At 35.9% G+C, this 20284-nt stretch overlaps 1 protein-coding gene across 4 annotated transcripts in view; it reads right to left on the reverse strand.

The window, feature by feature from the left end:
- Positions 1-20284, reverse strand: part of GSK3B (glycogen synthase kinase 3 beta) — a 270061-nt gene that overhangs the window by 117676 nt on the left and 132101 nt on the right. For all 4 annotated transcript variants that reach the window (XM_007985675.3, XM_038003375.2, XM_007985674.3 and 1 more), the window contains exon 3: positions 9860-9943. In XM_007985675.3, the coding sequence (XP_007983866.1) occupies positions 9860-9943 (84 nt within the window). The remainder of the gene's footprint in view (positions 1-9859; positions 9944-20284) is intronic.

Here is a 20284-nt window from a genome sequence, read left to right on the forward strand (position 1 = left end):
ACCCAAAGCTAGCAGAAGGAAGAAAATAATAAATATATGAACAGAGATGAATAAAACAGAGAACAGAAAAACAATAGAATCAACAAAACTAAAAGTATTTTTTTTTTAAATCAACGAAACTGACAAACCCTTAAAAGAGTTTAGACATAGGGATAGACTGACAAATAAAAAGAAGAAAAATAACTAAAATCAGAAATGAAAGTGGGGTCATTACTACTAACCTCACAGAAACAAAAAGGATGAAAACAGCATACTACAAATAATCATATGTTAACATATTAGACAATCTGGATGAAATGGGCAAATTCCTACAAACACACAAATTATCAAACTGACTCAAAATGAAACAGACAATCTTTTTTTTTTTTTTTTCTGAGACGGAGTCTCGCTTTGTCACCCAGGCTGGAGTGCAGTGGCGCGATCTCGGCTCACTGCAAGCTCCGCCTCCCGGGTTCATGCCATTCTCCTGCCTCAGCCTCCGAGTAGCTGGGACTACAGGCGCCGCCACCACACCCGGCTAATTTTTTGTATTTTTAGTAGAGACGGGGTTTCACCGTGTTAGCCAGGAGGGTCTCGATCTCCTGACCTCGTGATCCACCCGCCTCGGCCTCCCAAAGTGCTGGGATTACAGGCGTGAGCCACCGCGCCCGGCGAAACAGACAATCTTAACATATACACAAGTAGAGATTTAATTAGTAATAAAGAAAAAAACCTCCCAACAAAGTCCAGGACCTGATGATTTCAGTGGTAACTTCTGCCAGTTTATTAAAGAAGAAATTAATAATAATCCTAAAACTCTTCTTAAAAAAACAGAAAAGGAAGGAGCACTTCTTACCTGATTCTACAAGACCAGCACTACCCTACACCAAAGCCAGATAAACACATCACAAGAAAGAAAAATTACAAACCAATATCCCTTATAAATATAAACGCAAAAATCCTCATGAAAATACCAGAATACGAAACCCAATAGTATATTAAAAGGATTATACCACATGACCATGATTGGGGTATAATCCTTTATCTCAGGAAAACAACAGTGGTTCAACATAAGAAAATCAATGTAATATATCTTGCTAATAAAATGATGGAAAAAACCCCACATGATCATCTCAATTATCACCAAAACGGCATTTGATAAACTCCAATTCCATTTCATAACAAAAATGAAAATGTTTTAAAAATAACAGTGATAGCTGCATTATATCATATATGTAATTAATGCTCTTGAACTCTATACAATTATATATTGATATTTAGCAATGAATATCCCAAAAGGAAAGTTAAGAAAACAATTCCTTTACAATAACACAATCTATAGAAATAATTACTGTAATATCTATAATAAATTTTAATATACTTCAAAAAACAAATGTTAATATCTGGGCTGAGCCTATTTTAGCTCTCAGTTTTCTGGAACTATCTAGAAGGCTTTTAATAAATCTACATATCCAACTTCACACTGTCTCAGGCACTGGGCTAAGCATTAAAGAAACAAAATAAAATTTCACCATGCTGTTGAGAATTACACAACCTAGTAAAAAGATCTAGTTAAAAAAATAAAAGAAGTATGTGCAAGATATTCCAAGGAGAGAGAAGCTTTTGGGGCTAAAGGGGGCGGGTAGAGTAAATAGTGAGATATCAGATGGAGCTACTTTTGAGCAGAGATAATACAATGAAAAAGAACTCAACTAACAAAAATAGAGCAGGGGTGGAGGGTAGGAAAGAGGCATTCCAGAAGGTATTTGCATTAACAGGGATAATACAACATACTCTGACAACTGCACATACTTTGGGCAAGGCTAGAACATAGATAGCCTGTGAGAAAGGGGAGATGAGTCGAGTAAGGTCACGATATAGATGTTCAAAGACCTTGTATATCATGTTAAGAAATAAGGAATTTACCTTTTAGGGAAGTGAGGAAGTGATACAATCAGAAAGATTGCCTGCTGCCATGTTACATGAGGGATGGTCACAACTCCCATCTCCAACATCTCCAATGCTAATTGATCACATAAAGCTTTTGGTAAACCCAGACAATAAATTCTTAAGACAATGACCCATATTGTCTCTTCTAATTGTTTAGAATAATCTATGATTTATCCCTGTTTTAAAATACTGTTTAGTCTAGGGGTGGGGAGGAAGTAAAGGTATGTACTAAAAGAGAAATCACTAAGAGTTTAGATAAGAAATAATGTGGGCCTGAACTAAGGCAGCATTATCAGTGAAATAGAAAGAACAGATTCAAATAAGTCAACAAAAAGGTCTAGGATAACATCCAGGTTTCTAATTTTAATAACTGATATATAGCAGGGATAAAGGAAGTCTTAAATTCTAACATGCTAAATGCAACGGCTCAGGCTTCCAGACTTCTGGTTGGTACTAAAACTTGAGGCTCTAGAGTTCATCAGGGAAACCTCTACTGAAGATAAACATTAGAGAGTCACTGAAGTCACAAGGATTGAGAATATGGCCCAGCATAAGTATGAAAGTAAAGAAAAATGGAGAATAAAACCCTAGGGAACAGCAAGAACTAATGGTTGGAGGTAATGAAAGAAAAACTCATACACGATACTATACACATTTTACTTACATGGCCACTATTTTCATAGTAACATAAATGTGTGTGTATATACACAGGGTATATATAACACAAGTGTGTGTATATATATATATAAAATATATATAAAACACAAGTGTGTGTATATATATATACACACACACATACACACACACACACACATATACTATCCTCATTTCAGCAATAAGGAGAAAGGTTAAGCAACTTGCTTGAGGACACATAGCCAGTACACAGCAGAGTCACTATTCACACCCAAATTGACTCTTTATACTATACTGCTTCAAAATTAACAAGGAACTGTTCTTGGCCTTTTATTTCTTTCTTTCATCCCTTAATATAACCATATGCACACATACCTGCTCTCAAAAAAGTTAAAACTGAATTAGAAATGAGTACATATACATACATACAAGTTTTAGAAACCTCTGATAAAAGTTCTTTACTAAAAGTAAAACATATACTAAAATTAAGAGTGGTGGTATCAGGGAAGGTTAATGGAATCCAGAGCTAGACTGCCTGGGCTCAAATCTCATCAAAATATTTCTAATAAATATTTATAAATATTTACATAGCTTGCTATATATCCTTGGCTCTTGGGTGAATGGCTTGATAATTCTACTTTATCTTTTGGGGGTCAGAGATTTCTTTGAAAATCAAATAAAACACACAAGCTAGCTCCCTCCAAAAAACGCACAATCTTTATTTTAAGAGAATCACATACTTCCTGCAAACTAGAAATTTAAAATACTGGTTTAAATCACTCTATGGGCGGGTCACTTAACTTCTCTCCATCTCCTCTTCATAGAATTGTTGTGAGGATTAAATGAGTAAATATAAGTAAAGTGTTCAGATTAATGCCCGGCATATAGCATCACATACTTTTAAGCTATTATTATAATTACCATTATTACTAGTACTACAACTATCATTATTATTATTATTTATTTTTTTGAGATGGAGTTTTGCTCTTGTTGCCCAAGCTGGACTACAATGGTGCAATCTCGGCTCACTGCAACCTCCGCCTCCCGAGTTCAAGCGATTCTCCTGCGTCAGCCTCCTGAGTAGCTGGGATTACAGGCGCTTGCCACCACGCCTGGCTATTTTTTTTTATTTATTTTTTATTTTTAGTAGAAATGGGGTTTCACCATGTTAGCCAAGCTGGTCTCAAATTCCCGACCCCAGGTGATTCACCCGCGTTGGCCTCCCAAAAGTGCTGGGATTACAGGCATGAGCCACCGTGCCCGGCCTATTACTACTATTAATATTATAATCTCCCCTTGTTTGATAATTTACTAAGATATTTTTAAATGTTCTATTTCTAGCACACTGCTTCTGGAGGAATGTAGTTCTGTGCTAAACACTACAGCATACTATACAGACTCTGGAGTCAGACTACTTGGAGCTGACTCCCAACACTGCCATTTAGTAGTTGTATGGTAACTTTCTTAACTGCTGTTGTGTCAGTTTCTTCTATAAAATAGTGCTTCTATAAAATAGTTGTTCTGTAAAATAGTACCCATTCTTTAATGGGTTGCTATGAGGTTTGAGTTATAAAATATGTAAATGGCTCGGGACAATGTCTGACATATAGAAAGTGCAATATATATTTGCTATTAATAAACACAATAATAGGTAAAATAGTAAATTAATGTTTATTAAGTGTTAATTATATGCCAGGTACTATAATAAGTACTTGATAACATTATTACATTTGTTCCTTACAAAACCCCTACTGTGCAGATGACGGGGAGGAGGCTTATAAAAGTAAGTATCTTGCCCAGAGTCATATTACTATCAAGTGGCAAAAATGGAATGCAAACCCAAATATTTCTAGCTACAAAGCCAGTCCTCTTTACTTTTCAGAATGAATCCTTGGCATATATGTCACCCCTATCCTTTCCTCTCCAGAGCTAGTGGTAGACGGGCAAAATTAAGCACAGCATTCTGCTCCCTGATACCAGATGCAGTGGTACAATCCTCTCCTTCTGGCACAGGTCCCCATTACTATCAACAGAACAAAGGTGGCATGAGAAATAAAATCAACTGTCATCTTTGTTATTTGAACAGTCTCTCACAAAGTAGAAGGCAGAAGTTTTTCTCTTTATTAGTAATCTATGAATCACAAGGAAAAAAACTTTTACATGAAAAGTCACTTAGTTTTTCTTACAGAAAACTATTAATTGATTGAAATAAAACTTAAGGATCTTGTAAAGACATAATATAGTTTTTATTTTTATTTTTTATTTTTTGAGACGGAGTTTCACTCTTGTTGCCCAGGCTGGAGTACAATGGGGCAATCTCGGCTCACTGCAACCTCCGCCTCCCAGGTTCAAGCAATTCTCCTGCCTCAGCCTCTCGAGGAGCTGGGATTACAGGCACCCGCCACCATACCCAGCTAATTTTTTGTATTTTTAGTAGAGATGGGGTTTCACTGTTGGCCAAGCTGGTCTCAAACTCCCGACCGCAGGCGATTCACCCACCATGGCCTCCCAACATGCTGGGATTAACGGTGTGAGCCACCAGACCCAGCTCATAACATGGCTTTTATCATATGACCTTCAGAGTCCTAGAGTTCTATGGGGTAAGCTGTAACTCAGAAAAGGCAAAATCAGCTGATTCCACACCTTAGCTTCAACTAGGGCAACTTTGCTTTTTATATGTTCTATCAGAGGTCTTCATAAGATTTCACTGGGGATGTAGAAAGTTTCTACTGCCAAATATCAAAAAAAGAGAAAGACTATTCTATAAGATACTTGAAATTCACAAAATTATAAGCCCAGAGTTTCAAAACACTCAAATATCCCATTTTTCTCTAATGGGAAGGTAAAGAGAAGAGGTACTACTTCCTCTAAACTAAATCAGAGTTAGTTACTACTGGGTAACATAGAGTATATGAATTGACTACATGATGCTCTAGTTACTACAGCAAACATTAATAATTCCAACCAGAAAACTAAGGCTAATTAGTTCACATCTCTAATCTCTGTCCTGACTTAATTCCTCTTTCTTCTAGTTACATTGGCTACCCCTTTCCCCTGTTACAGGCTAAAAGCTGATTATCCACAATTCCTAAAGAAAGTCTTTAAAATGCAAAAGGCAGAATACAATAAAAAGAAGGTTATCGAAATAGACATACATTCAAGTCAAACTGTGGTCAGTGAAATGTAAAACATGCCTGTTATTACAGAAATCCTACTTTAATTCTCCCAGAGCTGCAAAAGTACTTACAGACAAAAATTATTAAAAGGCCACAGGGTAGCTTAGCTACAATTCTAAAATTGAAAATAACAATGTGGGAATAGATAAAATATTATATAGCACAACAATGAAATATTAGATAACCAAAATACCTATACATATTATGAGACAAGAAAAAAAATCTGTATGAGATCATAAATTATTATGCATACACCTATATAAACATGTGCATATGGAAAAAGATACACAGAACTGAAGTCAAAGGTCAGGACAGTGGTAGTGAATAATTTAGTCGTTTTCCTCAACATTTTCCAAAAAGGGAGTAATAGAGGCCCAGAGAGAAGAGACACTAAGAGAGACAACGAAGGAGATTTAAGACAGATGAGAACCCATATAAAGATTTAGAAACAATCAGAAAGAGAGTGGGATGGGGGGGAAATCCCATTGAAAGACGAGTATCGAAACACAGAGAAAGAGGTTGATGGAGACCCATAAAGAGGAAATAAGAGAGGGAGAGAGACAGAGAGACAGAGAGAAAAAGGCTGTGGGGGAGAAGAGAGAGACAAGAAAGAAAGAGACAGAGAAAAGAGAGAGTTATATGGAGGGAAAAGAAATCCAAAAAGAGGGGATGACATAGACCAGGAGAGGTGGACAAAAACCTAGAGACAGAAAGATAGAGACCTGGAGCCTACAGTGAAAGGTTGAAGAATCCAGAAAGGGAAAGAGAGACTAAAGACAAAGGAGAAAAGGGGGCTAGAGAAAGAGACTGATAGAAAATAGCCAGGGAAAGAAAGTCAGAGATGATTATAGAGAATGAGAGAATTTTTTAAAATTCCCAAATACATTTGAAGTCATCTATTCTAGAACCTAACCAAGCCTTTCATCTCTCTAATCCTGAAACAAGGAGTTATTTTTTCTCATCTTCACAATGTCCTCAACTAATCTCCCTAATTGCCTCCTCAAACATCCTGTAGGCTCATGTTCTTATCACCGATCTCCCTCTCAAAACACTCCCTCAAAAATCTCAAACGGAAGTTTCTAATAACCTCAATCTCTTCTTGGAGGGTTCTTTTTGTCTTGCCCTAGAGAAAACCTGGATCTCACCTAAACCTCAAAAGACACCTCAAAAAGAAAACTGAAACCTCAAGTAATGACCTCAATCTCTTCCTGGAGGGTTCTTTTTACCGTTTTGCCCTAGAGAAAACCTGAATCTCACCTAAAGGCACCAGTTTCCTTGCAGTTCTTTCAAATGAACACTGCTGTCACCCCTTGACAAATTCTAGAAACAGAAGGCAATAAATATTGCCAAACTGCTGGCTTTTCACTGTCCTGGCCTCAAACAGCACTCCATATCTCCTCCCTCCCCAAGCTCCACATGGCTACACACCCTCTCTATCCTACTTTGTCAATGTCACTTCTCCACCTAGAGCCACCACCACCATCTATGAAGTCACACATGTATTTGTCTACTGGGCATCTCTACTTGCATGTGTCATAAACATCTCAAATGATTAATTTATTATTTCTTCCTCCAAAACTCTTCTCATACATAATACACATAAGCAATACATGATGCTTCTGCTAGAAAAATGCCTACCAAATATAGGAGTGCCATATTCCAAGATAAATCATCTCCAAGGATTTGCAAGAATTTCACAGACATTTAGGTTACTTTCTAAACAGCAGTGAATACTCTCAGCAACCTATTCCAAGAAAGTTAGAACTGAACTGAAAATAACTAACCTGAGCACTCAACCCTAGAAAAGAATCCATCTTCTCCTATGGGAAGAAATAGTTTACTACTTGGTCTCCTGAAGGATATCTTAGTCCTGCCAGAATAATTCAGAAGTGGAGATTATGAGTGGGGCAAAAAGAAATTATCTTTTTGGTGGCTGGGAGACTATGGGAAGTCTTGAACCTATTTATTTCTGCACATCTTAGAAAAATTTCCTTTTTTTTTTTTTTGACAAAGAAGGACCATTATTTTCAGCAATATACCACAACTTTTCTTCTTCCTTTTTGTTTTTAATGAAGCTATCCCAAAATTAGGAGGTGTCTTTTTTTTTTTTTTTTTTTTTAACTTTGGAAAATTTACAAAGCTCAAGAGAAAGTTCTGACATAAAGAAAATATTAGAAGGTCTATTTTTTTTTTATAATAGAGGTTAATCTCTGTTAATGACTTCTAATTGCTCTTTATCTGTTAGAACCTTTAAGATAAGTAAGAAACTGAGAACAGCAGCAAAGAGGAAATTATCCTCTGGGGCATACAGATAAGAGACAGTCAGTTGTCACCCCCAGTGAAGGACTGAGTCAGGGTAAGAGCTGACTATGACAGGAGTTTTCCACCAAACCAAAAAGTAAGCCATCAGGTGCCTTGCATTCAAACGCTTTGATAGTCTTTCTTTTCTGCTCTTCAACTTCTTAAGAGTTAAAGGAGTTAATATTTGTAAAGCATTAAAACAGTGCCTAGCATATAAGGAATGCTATATACATTAAAGTAAGTAATCAAAGAGAAAATGTTTAAGAACTCTGGGAGGAGGACTTTTTTCAAATGAATCTATTGTAATCCAGCAGTTCATGGAACACATAATTCTTACCCAGGAGTATCATGATTCATCTAGTAACAACAACAACAAAATGAATATGCAAAATTCCATTATAAAGAACATACTTGTGAACATAACAGAGGCTCTATAATTTTACTTAGGAAGAGACAGAAAAATGCAAACACATGCCCAAACAGATCAGAATAAAGATAATAATAGGCCATTTGGTAGGTTAAAAAAAAAAAAAGTAGTATGAACCAAGTAACGGGGTTTAGAAATAAAAAAGCTCTAATACTTATGAGGGTTTACAATCCTTAGTAAACCAGAGGTATCATTTAAACTTAAAAAAAGAGCAACTGAAAAGCAAGTGTCAATAAAGGGCCAATTTGCTAACTATAGTTGTTAAAACGTATTAGTTACAATACATGTGTATATACGCAACAATTTTACATCTGTAGACATTTATATCAAAATTCGGGCTTAATGCATTGACATCTTCCTATATAATAGGCACTGTAATGAAAAAAAAGATTTTCTAAGGAAATAATCTAAATAAACTTTAATAGAAAATGTTGTCAGGCAATATTTGCTGTAAAAAAAAAAAAAGCTTAATAGAAAATGGCTAAAAACTGTTATACTAGAAAACAGTTACGTAAAGTAACAAGAACACTGAGCTAGAAATCAAGTATTATGGATCTAAGAACATTAGATATTATATGCATGAAATCTGAAGTCCAAAATACCAAGTGAAGTTATCCAAAGTCATATTTATTTAGCCAAAAGAATCAAGTGATTTGTTACCTGCCCTGCCTATGCACTCCAAACCAGTGAAAAGAAAGAAAGGATAGCAGCAGGCAGAAAAACAAAGACACCAAGGAAAAGCAGAAATTTATTTTCTTTGCTCCAACTTCATTGATTATTGCATCTTCTGAAGAGAAAGACGGGTTGGGGAGTTATTAGCAGCACAAAGTCTTCCTTACACTTTGCTTTCACAGAATTCATTGTGATCAGACATAGGGATCACTTAAAGTAAGCTCTGCAATATTGTATTTTTTCCAAGTTTTTCACTGGCCAAGGATGGCTCAACTTGCTTCCAAATGTTTAACCCTCATTCTGTTCCTACCAAAGTCCTCTTGCTACCTTTTCACCTCTTATCAACTTCACTTAACAAAATGACTTAATTTTCCTCCCTGCAATAAATAGGTAAACTATCAGAGGGCTGTATAAGCACATAAGGAACACAGATGTCTTTAAAAAAATTAAAAAAGTGTATAGATTTTCTTGAGAAGTGAAGATAGATGCTTTAACGAAGAAGAAAATTCTTACAAGTGCATTCCCTTTATCTCACTAATGCTTTCCTGATATAACTAATGATATTCAATGACCATATCTTGGACTGAGTATTGCTGGGGCTAGTGTTTTGGAATTTTTCCATTCCATTAGCAAAACTGTCTTATGGGGGGTAGGGAGATTAATTTCTAGAAAAATAACAAATTTATCACAATGTTCAGTACACACTTTGTGTCAAACCTACCTTCTCACCACTGGAGTAGAAGAAATAACGCAATCGTACTATGTTACAGTGATCTAGCTTTCTCATGATCTGGAGCTCTCGGTTCTGAAAAGGAAACACATAAAAATATATTTTTAAAAGATAACAGCTATTCATCATAGTGAATAAGATGCTTCTGAAATAACATTAAGCAATAAAATTAGATATGCTACTAAAAGTGTGATCTGTAGACTGGTACTGATCTGCAAAATATTTGTTACTAGTCCACGAAATATCTGTTACTGTTCTCCAATAAGACAAATACAGAAATTGAGAGCGTTTAGAGTTTTTATAACAATGAGAGAATAAATTGATATCTATGAATATGATAATAAGAATTAGGACCCATATTTTATTTTCTTAAAATTTCATCTTTCTAGCAATGCATTTGTATATTTCAGAAAAATAACAGTCTTCGATGAATTCAAAATTGTAAAAACTGTTACTTTACCACAAATAGCTTGATCTTGTTTTCTAAGATGCAGTGAGAAAAAAGAAAACAACAAAAAAACCGAGCATCAACTCCATGAAAAGAGCTCAGTTGCTAAGTTTTAGAAAAAGTGAATGTAGAGCGAAACTCCATCTCAAAAAAAAAAAAAGAAAAGAAAAGAAAACAAATCATACAGTCCTGATAGATTTGTGACCACACAAAACTATTTTCCCTTTGGGAAGTTTCAAAGTTATGTTCGTTCTTCAAAAAAAGAAATCACTAAATAATATGATGATTTCTTCATACCACAGACTTTGCAGCAGTAAATCTGATTGGACTGTACATTAACAAAGAGGTTATTATAGTCCAACAATATATTTGACTGTCAGAAATCCAGTTAAGGAAGGACAAATTACATAACACACAGAAACAATACCAAAATGCCAGCTTTCTAGCCAAAAAATAAAGCTTTAAAGTAATGATTTAGAAGAGCTAGAAAACATAAAGTATATACTTAAGAATCTGGAAAGGAAATGGTGTTACAGTTAGAAAAGAGGCCAAGAAGGATGCGGATGAGGATGCGTTGGGACCAAAGAAGCAGGTAAAGACAGCTATCCTAGAATAGGAAGAGTAGGATGGCTTCTAGTTCTTAGAAGATGAGAGCAGAAGTGAATGTTCCTTTAAACCGACCTTTCAAAGTTGGGCTTATGTGTACAATGGTATTTAAAATGCTTTTATAAGATATCAATCTTTCATTCCATTACTTGTTAGTAAAAAAAAAATTATGGAAACAGAAAGTCAGAAAGCAAACAGAAAATGAGTCAGAAAGTACAGTACAATTACTTTAACAAATAACTGACAACAGGCTCTTAAGTGTTAACTGGTACAGAGAGAGAAACACAGAAAACTACAGACTTCAAAATTGTGTCCATTTCCATTCCAAGTATTTCTATACTTTGTTTGTCTGAGACAGTGTTTCACTCTTGTTGCCCAGGCTGGAGTACAATGGCATGACCTTGGCTCACTGCAACCTTTGCCTCCTGGGTTTTCTCCTGCCTCAGCCTCCTGAGTAGCTGGCATCACAGAGGCCTGCCACCACGCCCAGCTAATTATTTTAATATTTTTAGTAGAGACGGGGTTTCACCATGTTGACCAGCTGGTCTCGAACTCCTGACCTCAGGCAATCCACCTGCCTCAGCCTCCCAAAGTGCTGGGATTACAGACGTGAGCCACAGTGCCCGGCCTCTATACTTTGTGAATTCACATTTAGGTAGCTGGGTTTGAGGGAGAACTGCTAGTAAATCAATACTCATTCCTCTCATAACATACAGCTATTAAGATTGATTTTTTAACATAGCCAACTATGTTAAAATAAGTTATTTACTTTTCCAGACTCATTAACCAAGGTAACAGAGTATTAAATTCCCAGATAACAGAAGTTGTATAAGATTGTGCACAATATTTTTGATCAAAAAGAATGCATAAGTAAAGCAAGAACAAGGACCTAAGTATTCATCTACATTTACTCTTCCTATTGTGTTGCTTTAAAAATGTCTTGTTTTAGATAAGGAAGTTAGAGAAAATCTCATGAAGCAGTTAAGATATGAACACAAGGCCAAATGATATTAAGGTAAGAACCATGTGAAGATCTGAGGAGAGAGCACTGTGGTTATAGGGAACTGCAAATGTAAAAACCTAGTGGTGGGCTTGGCATATTCAAGAAATAGCCAGAAAGATAATGTGGCTGCATCATTCTGAGTAAGGAGAGAGAAAGGTAGGAGTTAAGTTCAGAGAGGTAGGAGTTATGTTCAGAGAGGTAAGCAGGCACAAGATCATATAAACCTCCAACAAACATGGTAAGAAACTGAATTTCACTCTAAATGTAAAGGGAAGCTGATGGAGGTTTTGACCAGGAAAGTGATACAATCAGATTTACCTTTCAGAATAGCATTCTATCATTTGAACCCAGGAGGTAGAGGTTGCGGTGAGCTGAGATCGCGCCACAGCACTGGGTGACAGAGCGAGATTCCGTTTCAAAAACAAAAAAAAAGAAAAAAAAAAGCATTCTAAAAATTTAAGACAATAAGTTTGAAGGAAAACGTAGATCAAGAGTTCTGTTTTTTATCTATTAAGTTTGAAATCCTTATTAGATGTTCACGTGAGGTCAGGGTAGAAGCTAAGGCTGGAAAAATGCATTTGGGAGTCATCTAGATAAAGGAGATTTAAAGCAAGGGTACCTAACAATATCACCTAAGGAAGAAGTTCATACAGAAAAAAAATTCATGAAATGAAAAATAGAGGACAGAGTAGAGTAGTTAATAAAGCAGGAAGAAAAATAAGAAAGAATCTTATCTTAGAAGCCATGTTAAAAATTTTTTAGAAAAACTGAGTGGCCATTTATATCAAAAGCTACTGAAAGATGCATTAAGTGAAGCAAGTGTAAGGACCTAAATATTCATCTATGTTTACTCTTCTGTTCCTATTGTGTTACTTTAGAAATATCTCTATTTTACATAAGGAAGCCAGAGAAAACCTTACGAAGCAGTTTAAGATATGAACATCAACCTGAAAGATATAAAGGTAAGAACCATGTGAAGATCTAGGGAAGATGGTTACAGGGAACTGCAAATGTAGAAACTCAGTGGTGCACTTGGCATATTCAAGAAATAGCCAGAAGGATAATGGCTAGATAAAAACAGGAAAATGACAATTGCTATGACAAATGCAAGATGTTGGTGACCCTTACAAGAATGGTTTCAGTAGAACAATGGTGAAAAAAACTGACTAGATTGAATTCAAGTGGGTGTAGGGGACACAGGGTCCGAAGGGGTTAGGAAGTTTGAGGAGAGATGTCCAGGTATAGCAGAATGACGAGGGTAGCAAATCCACTCCCCCACAATACTTATAAAACTGAAGTACACTGAAGAAAACAATCATTTCAGGGCTCTGGAAACTAAGCAAAGGCAACAACAAATTGAGAAGAATTTTTTCTTAAAAAACTGCTAGATATGACAATAAAGTAGAGGAAAGTGGCCTTCTTTGCCAAGGGATGCTACCGTCCCCCTACAACCACCCAACTCAATCAGTGAGGCAGTTTTCCCAGGGCACTGTTGCCAGTGAAAACCAGAGGGCTATGGTCATTTAGGATAGAGAGCAAAAACCCATGCCTAGTGGTAATGGCAATAAAAATAGCAAATTTGGAAAGATACAAAGGGGAAAGGCCCACAGCTCTGCTAAAATGAGAATGTAGTCCCAGCTGGAGAAAATGACAGACTAGAAGGATACCCAGAAATTTAATAAGGGGATACTGGAAATGAGAGAGGCACAGAGAGCCTAAATAAGCTCCCCACACGCACCTGTCTGACAGTCAGTGCACATATGAGGGGGAGGCTCAAGAGAGCTCCAGAGAAAGTAAAAGCCAAGGCTGATGTGAAAACTGTGAAAGAACTCTGAATACACTTCCCAGCTCACACATAGGATCATCAAAAAATGCTGAAAGTGGCTGGGTGCGGTGGCTCACACCTGCAATCCCAGCACTTTGGGAGGCTGAGGTGGCAGACCAGCCTGACCAACATGGTGAAACCCAGTCTCTACTAAAGATACAAAATTAGCCGGGCTTGGTGGCACATGCCTGTAATCCCAGATAGTCGGGAGGCTGAGGCAGGAGAACTGCTTGAACCTGGGAGGTGGAGGTTTCAGTGAGCTGAGATCGCACCATTGCCTTCCAGCCTGGGCAACAAGAGAGAAACTCCATCTCAAAAAAAAAAGCTGAAAGTTTTAAAAAAATTCAAGTTGTTTAAGCACACTCTCTAAGCAATAACTGGCTGACCATGAAGCTATACAAAGAGTTGATCCTAGAAAATCAGTTTTAAAAATAGAAATTAGAATTAAAATTTTAACACAGAATTCTAGGGCTTCTATCTGTTGGGGAGAACAGTTCTACAGATTATGTACAGGTTAATTATTTAAAAACAAAACAAAAACACAAAACAATCATTTGTCAGGAGGTTTTAAAAAAAAAAATCAGGCCAGGCGCAGTGGCTCACGTCTCTAATCCTAGCACTTTGGGAGGCTGAGGCAGGCTGCTTGCTTGAGCCTAGGAGTTCAAGACTAGCCTGGGCAACACGGAAACCTCATCTCTATAAAAAATACAAAAATTAGCTGGGCGTGGTGACGTGTACCACCAGTCCCAGCTACTCAGGAAGCCAAGTGAGAGGATGGTTTTAGTCCGAGAGGTGGAGGTTATAGTAAGCTGAGATCATGCCACTGCACTCCAGCCTGGGAAACAGGCCAGACTCTGTCCCAAAAAAATAATTCAGAACACAGTGTTGCTACAATATATTATATAATATGCCCAATTGAAAAAAAACTGTGAGACATGCAAACTACAGAAGAAGTTGCCCTATAATCAGGTTAAAATAAAGCAGTCACCAGAAATTAATTCCTGGTGGGCACAGCTGTTGGATTTAGCAGATAAAGAATACAAAGCAGCTATTATAATTTATAATTAAGTTCAAAAAATTAAAGGAAACCATATTTCAAAAATTAAAGAAAAAATATGACAATTGCACAACAAATAATCTCAATAAAGAAACGTTAACTTTTAAAACATGAGTTAACTAGAGTTGAAACACATTATAACAAAAATGAGATTCACTGTGTCCTCAAGAGAACATTTGAGATAGCATTAAAAAAAAAATCAGTGAACTTAAAAATAAAGAAATAGAAATTGTCCAAAAGAAAGAACAAAGAGGGAAAAAATACTGCAGAAAAATAAATAGAGCCTCAGAGACCTCTGGGATAACATCACACATATCAACATATGTGTAAAGGCAGAAATGGAAAAAGAGAAAGGAGAAAAAAATGTTAGAAGAAATAATGGCTGAAAATTTCCCAAATTTGATGAAAATCACTAATCTATCAAGCCATAAAGATCAATGAACCCCAAATACGATAAATATAGGGATCAATATCTGAGCATATCACATTTAAACAGTTTGAAGCCGCCAAAAAAAAAAAAAAAAAAAAAAAAAAAACCATGAGAAGAACAACAGAGAAATTACTCATCACATACATGGGAAAAACAATACAATTAATAGCTGACTAAACATCAGGAAAAAACGGAAGCCAGAAGGCAGTAACAAAAAATTTTAAAAAACTGTCAACTAAAAATTCTATTTACTGCAAAAGTATTCTTCAAACAAGAAAGGAAGAATAAAGACATCCTCAAACTTAAAAAAAAAAGATGGAGAATATCTTAAAGTTGAAATACTTGAACAAGTACCTTGTGCTAAAAGGAAATGACACCATATGCTAACTGAAATTCACAACAAGTGAGGACCACCAGATGTATTAAATATAAATGAGAAAATATAAAAGACATATTATTTCCTCTTAATTTCATTAAAAGACAGAATATAATAACACTTGGGTTTATAATGTAAATAAATGTAATACGTAAGGCAATAACAGCAAAAAGGAGGGGGAGAAAACAAAGTTATAATGGAGCAAAAGTGCTATATTTTACAGAAATTAGATCAGTATTAACCTGAAGTTGGTGATGATAAATTGGAATGCAAATTGTAATTCTTAGAGCAACCACCAAGAAAATAATTTTTTTAATGTTAAAAATCAACAGCATACCTAAGACGATACACTAAAAAATATTTGTTCAACACAAAAGAAGATAGTAACGAAGAACGGAGAAGAAATATAATATGAAAGATATAGAAAACAAAGAGTAAAATGGCACATATAATTCCAACTACATTACATACTACATAAAATGTGAATGAGCTAAGCATACAATCAAAAGTCTGGATAAAAAGAAAGGTGCAACTATAATCTATCCTTAGGAATTAATACTTTAGATTCAAAGACACAAACAACTTAAAAGTAAAAGTATGAAAAATGATATATGATACAAATAGTAACCAAGACAGATGGAGTGGCAAATGTTAGCAAAAAGAGAGACAGAGACAGAGAGACAGAGAGACATAGAGACACGCATTGCCTACAAGGTAAAGTCTAAATCACTTTATAATCTGGCTTCTCCTTTTCAGTTTAGTCTTCCATTCATGACCAATGTGAACTCTATATTATAGCTAGATCCTTACTTCTCACTCTTCCTGAATACATTGTTTCATTCCCAACTCTGGACCAGTTGTACTCCCAATTCTATTACATTTACCATCACATTACCATCAGTGGAATGCGTTGACTCTTTCTCCAACCTACACACATTCTAAGCCCATCCTTTAAGAACCTATTTAACTTTTACCTTTTTAATGAGGCCATCACTAATCTTTCCCTGCAGCACTTACAAATATTTTGTTATTTACTATATATTCTCTTGGTTTCATTTTTACTACAGTTCACTGATGTTACATAAAAGGATACTTTTCAAAAGTAGCTTATAGAAATCAGATATTACATTACAGTCACTGTACAGACACAGAGACACACTCACAAACCTTGCCCAACCAACATACTGTAAGTGTTTTAAGACATCTTTCTGCATTACTCACAGAGTTCTCAGAGCAGGTTACTTTGTCTTTAACAAAGTAAATTCCCAGCTTCTGTAATTTCTTCTACTTTCCAACTTGGTATTATTTTCCAAACTATGGGCACCAGCCAATGAGCATTGAGAAGGAAGTGTGGAAGGAGAATAGAATAGAATAGAATAGAATAGAATAGAATAGAATAGAATAGAATAGAATAGAATAATAAGAATAGAATAGAATGGAACAGAATATCACTTTACATATAGTAAGGTTTTTTTCATGGAACTTGTAACTATTTTTCTGTGCACGGAGCTGCAATGTTAAAATGTATGTCTTACTTTAAGGTCATAGTTAGAAATTTTAAACTGTGGTAACTGACCTGCCTGTAAAGGCATCTTTTTTCAAATAGAAAAGACAAAAGAAAACATGTAAACAAGATTCTTACTAATCATTCCCAACTTATTACATAAAACAAAATGACTACCCAAGATAGAGTAAGCATAATATCAGTATTTAAAAAGCCTAAATGGCACATCTAAAGGAAAACTTATCCTTTTGTTTTAACCAATACTCATTAACATATATCCACCTCTAGATTAGACACAGAGGCTTTTACTCATTTTTACAATATCTGACATCTCATGTTTTAAAAAAAAGACAAGAGAAAGAAAAACTTTTGGAAGCTAAAGCACAGAGTGAAAAAGTTCCAGAAGGGTATATTTTTGTACCATTACATAAAGTTTAATAAAGGAAAAGTAAACTTTTAGGTGAAGAAACAACCAGCAAGCTTAATATTGTGGGTGTATGGTGGGCAGCATATGGCTATCATCTTTTTTTCTTCATTAAAGTTTGTTCTGTTGGGAGATCTTCCCCCACCACAGAAAGTTCCACTTTCACAAAATCTAGTAAAATAGGATTCACTTCCAATGCTTTGCTTAAAGAATATTTTCCCAAAGTACATCTTCTGCAAAAAAAATGAAGGTTATCCAAAGTTGCATTATCCATCCTTAGTCATCATAATAAGACTGAAAAAGCATTTAATTCATCTCTAAATCTTTGATTTTACAGGAAATTCAGTTGCCCTAAAAGAACCAACAGCCCCCCCCAAAAAAACCCCCTTAAAATAACCCCATGTGCACAAGTATATTTTTAATTGATACATGATATTTTACCTATTTATGAGGTATGTGGATATTCTGTTCCATGCATAGAACGTGTAATGATCACATTTTGAAGCTAACTATGTGTCAGAACTGGGGGCCCTAAGAATACAAAAATTTACAATCTTTAAATGTTTTACAGCCTAATGGATGAGCAAACCAACAACTATAACACAATGTGATTAAGTTGAGCTCATTTAAAAAGTGCTAATAGATACTTGGGGACAGGAGCTAAGAAAAATTTGCTTATTTGTAAAATTCTGAAATGCAGTCAGGTGGAAGGTCTTAAAGAGAGCGCTAAATATTACAGGGCATAAAGAACCACTGATGTGTTTTTTTTTGCTTTTGTTGTTGTTGTTGTTGTTGAGACAGAGTCTCACTCTATCACCCAGGCTGGAGTGCAGTGCCATGATCTCAACTCACTGCAACCTCCACCTCCTGGGTTCAAGAGATTCTCCTGCCTCAGCCTCCTGAGTAGCTGGGATTACAGGCGCCTGCCACCACGCCTGGTTAATTTTGTATTTTTAGTAGAGACGGGGGTTTTCACCATGTTGGCCAGGATGGTCTCGAACTCCTCACCTCAGGTGATCCGCCTGCCTCGGCCTCCCAAAGTGCTGGGATTACAGGTGTGAGCCACCTCACCCAGCCCACTAATGTGTTTTACACAAGAGATTTGTTTTAGGAAGATTGCTGTGAAAAAAATGTTACAAAGGTGGCGGCAGATAAAACTAGGATCTACACTAGTAAAAACAGAGAAAAATGGAAGGAAGAAAATGGGTCTACAACAGTAGTGATCACCCACTGCTATTGGATTGGTAAATAGGAGGAGGGAGGTGACAGCTATCAGGCTTCTTGCTCACATGACTAACATGGTAGAGTTCAGTGGCCGGGGAAGCTGTTTTGGAAGCAGAAGGAAATGAGTTCAATTTGGGACACATTCATTTTGAAATGACTCAGGGACACCGAAGCAGATAAAAAAGGTGCAGAAAGCAATACAATATGTTCCTCTTATCCTCTAGGAGGTGTGGGTGCTTCAGAAGCCATAGGAGAGTATATATTATTGCCTATACAGGTTGAATACACATTAACCAAAATTCTTGGGACCAAAAGTGTTTCAGATTTCAGACTTTTTTGGATTTAGTATCATCTTTACCCATTAAGCATTCCTAATATGAAAATCCAAAATTCAAAATACTCCAATGAGCACTCCCTTTAAACACTGTGTTGGTGCTCAAAAAGTTTTAAATTTCAGAGCATTTCAAATTTTGGATTTTTGGATTCAAGATGCTAAACCTATAAAAAAAGAAAAAAAGGATCAAACTCCCCAGCAGCAGAAAGTCTATAAAGGACATTAAAAAGAAATTAGTCAGAAAGTAGAACCTAGACAGTGGAGTGACATAAGCCCTAAGAAAGGTGAGCTATTCAAGAAAAGATCCTGGAGAAAATCGTTTAAGCAGACAGAAGAACAGGAATCAATACAAGAGACAGAGTGAGAAAAGCTGTAAGAGATGAGCCACAAAAATAATACCCTTGAACAGGAGTGAATAAACATTTTCTGTAAAGGACCAGACACTAAATTCTTCAGGTTTGCAGGCCATATAGGCTGCTATAAACTATTCAACTCTGTAGTTGTAGGGGAAAAGCAGTCACTGACAATATTTATAAGAATGAATGTGGCTGTCTGTTTACAACAATATGTATAAGAATCAATGTGGCTGTTTGTGGTAAATTTTATTTACAAACACAGGCGGCTGGTTCACTGTTTGCCAATCCCTGCCCCAGAAGGCAAAAAAGGAAAGTTCCTTACATTTCAATCTCAATTTTGTACTTAGTACACATACATAGTGGACTTTCTATATTAATTTAGGGACTAACGTTCTGGAAATTTATGATATTTTCCTTTTATATAACTATAATTAGTGTATAAGTTAAAATTTTAAATTACAGTTATAAAATAACATACTGCCTAGGTAGGCTTAACATGTTCTGTAACAAAACCCCAATTTTATAGAAACAATAAAAAGGACTCATGCATGCTACTTTTCCCAATCAGTTACACAGACTACTTACCCCGCACAGAAAGGGAAATGGAAGAGAAACAACACAAAGGATGCCTGCAGGGACTAAGGGAATAACAGACTTTTATATCCTGACAGGTAATATGGACTACTAAAGCAGATATAAACCAGGTCCTTGAATACTTAGTTTTCAGAAGCCCTAGCATGTAAGTCAATGCCAGCTTAAGTGTGCATTCCTTTAACCCTGTATCTTTGAGAGTCAATAACATAACAGCATATTATTATTAACAATAACA

This window comes from Chlorocebus sabaeus, chromosome 22, assembly GCF_047675955.1.
Source record: "Chlorocebus sabaeus isolate Y175 chromosome 22, mChlSab1.0.hap1, whole genome shotgun sequence".
In the NCBI taxonomy this organism is placed as follows: Eukaryota; Metazoa; Chordata; class Mammalia; order Primates; family Cercopithecidae; genus Chlorocebus; species Chlorocebus sabaeus.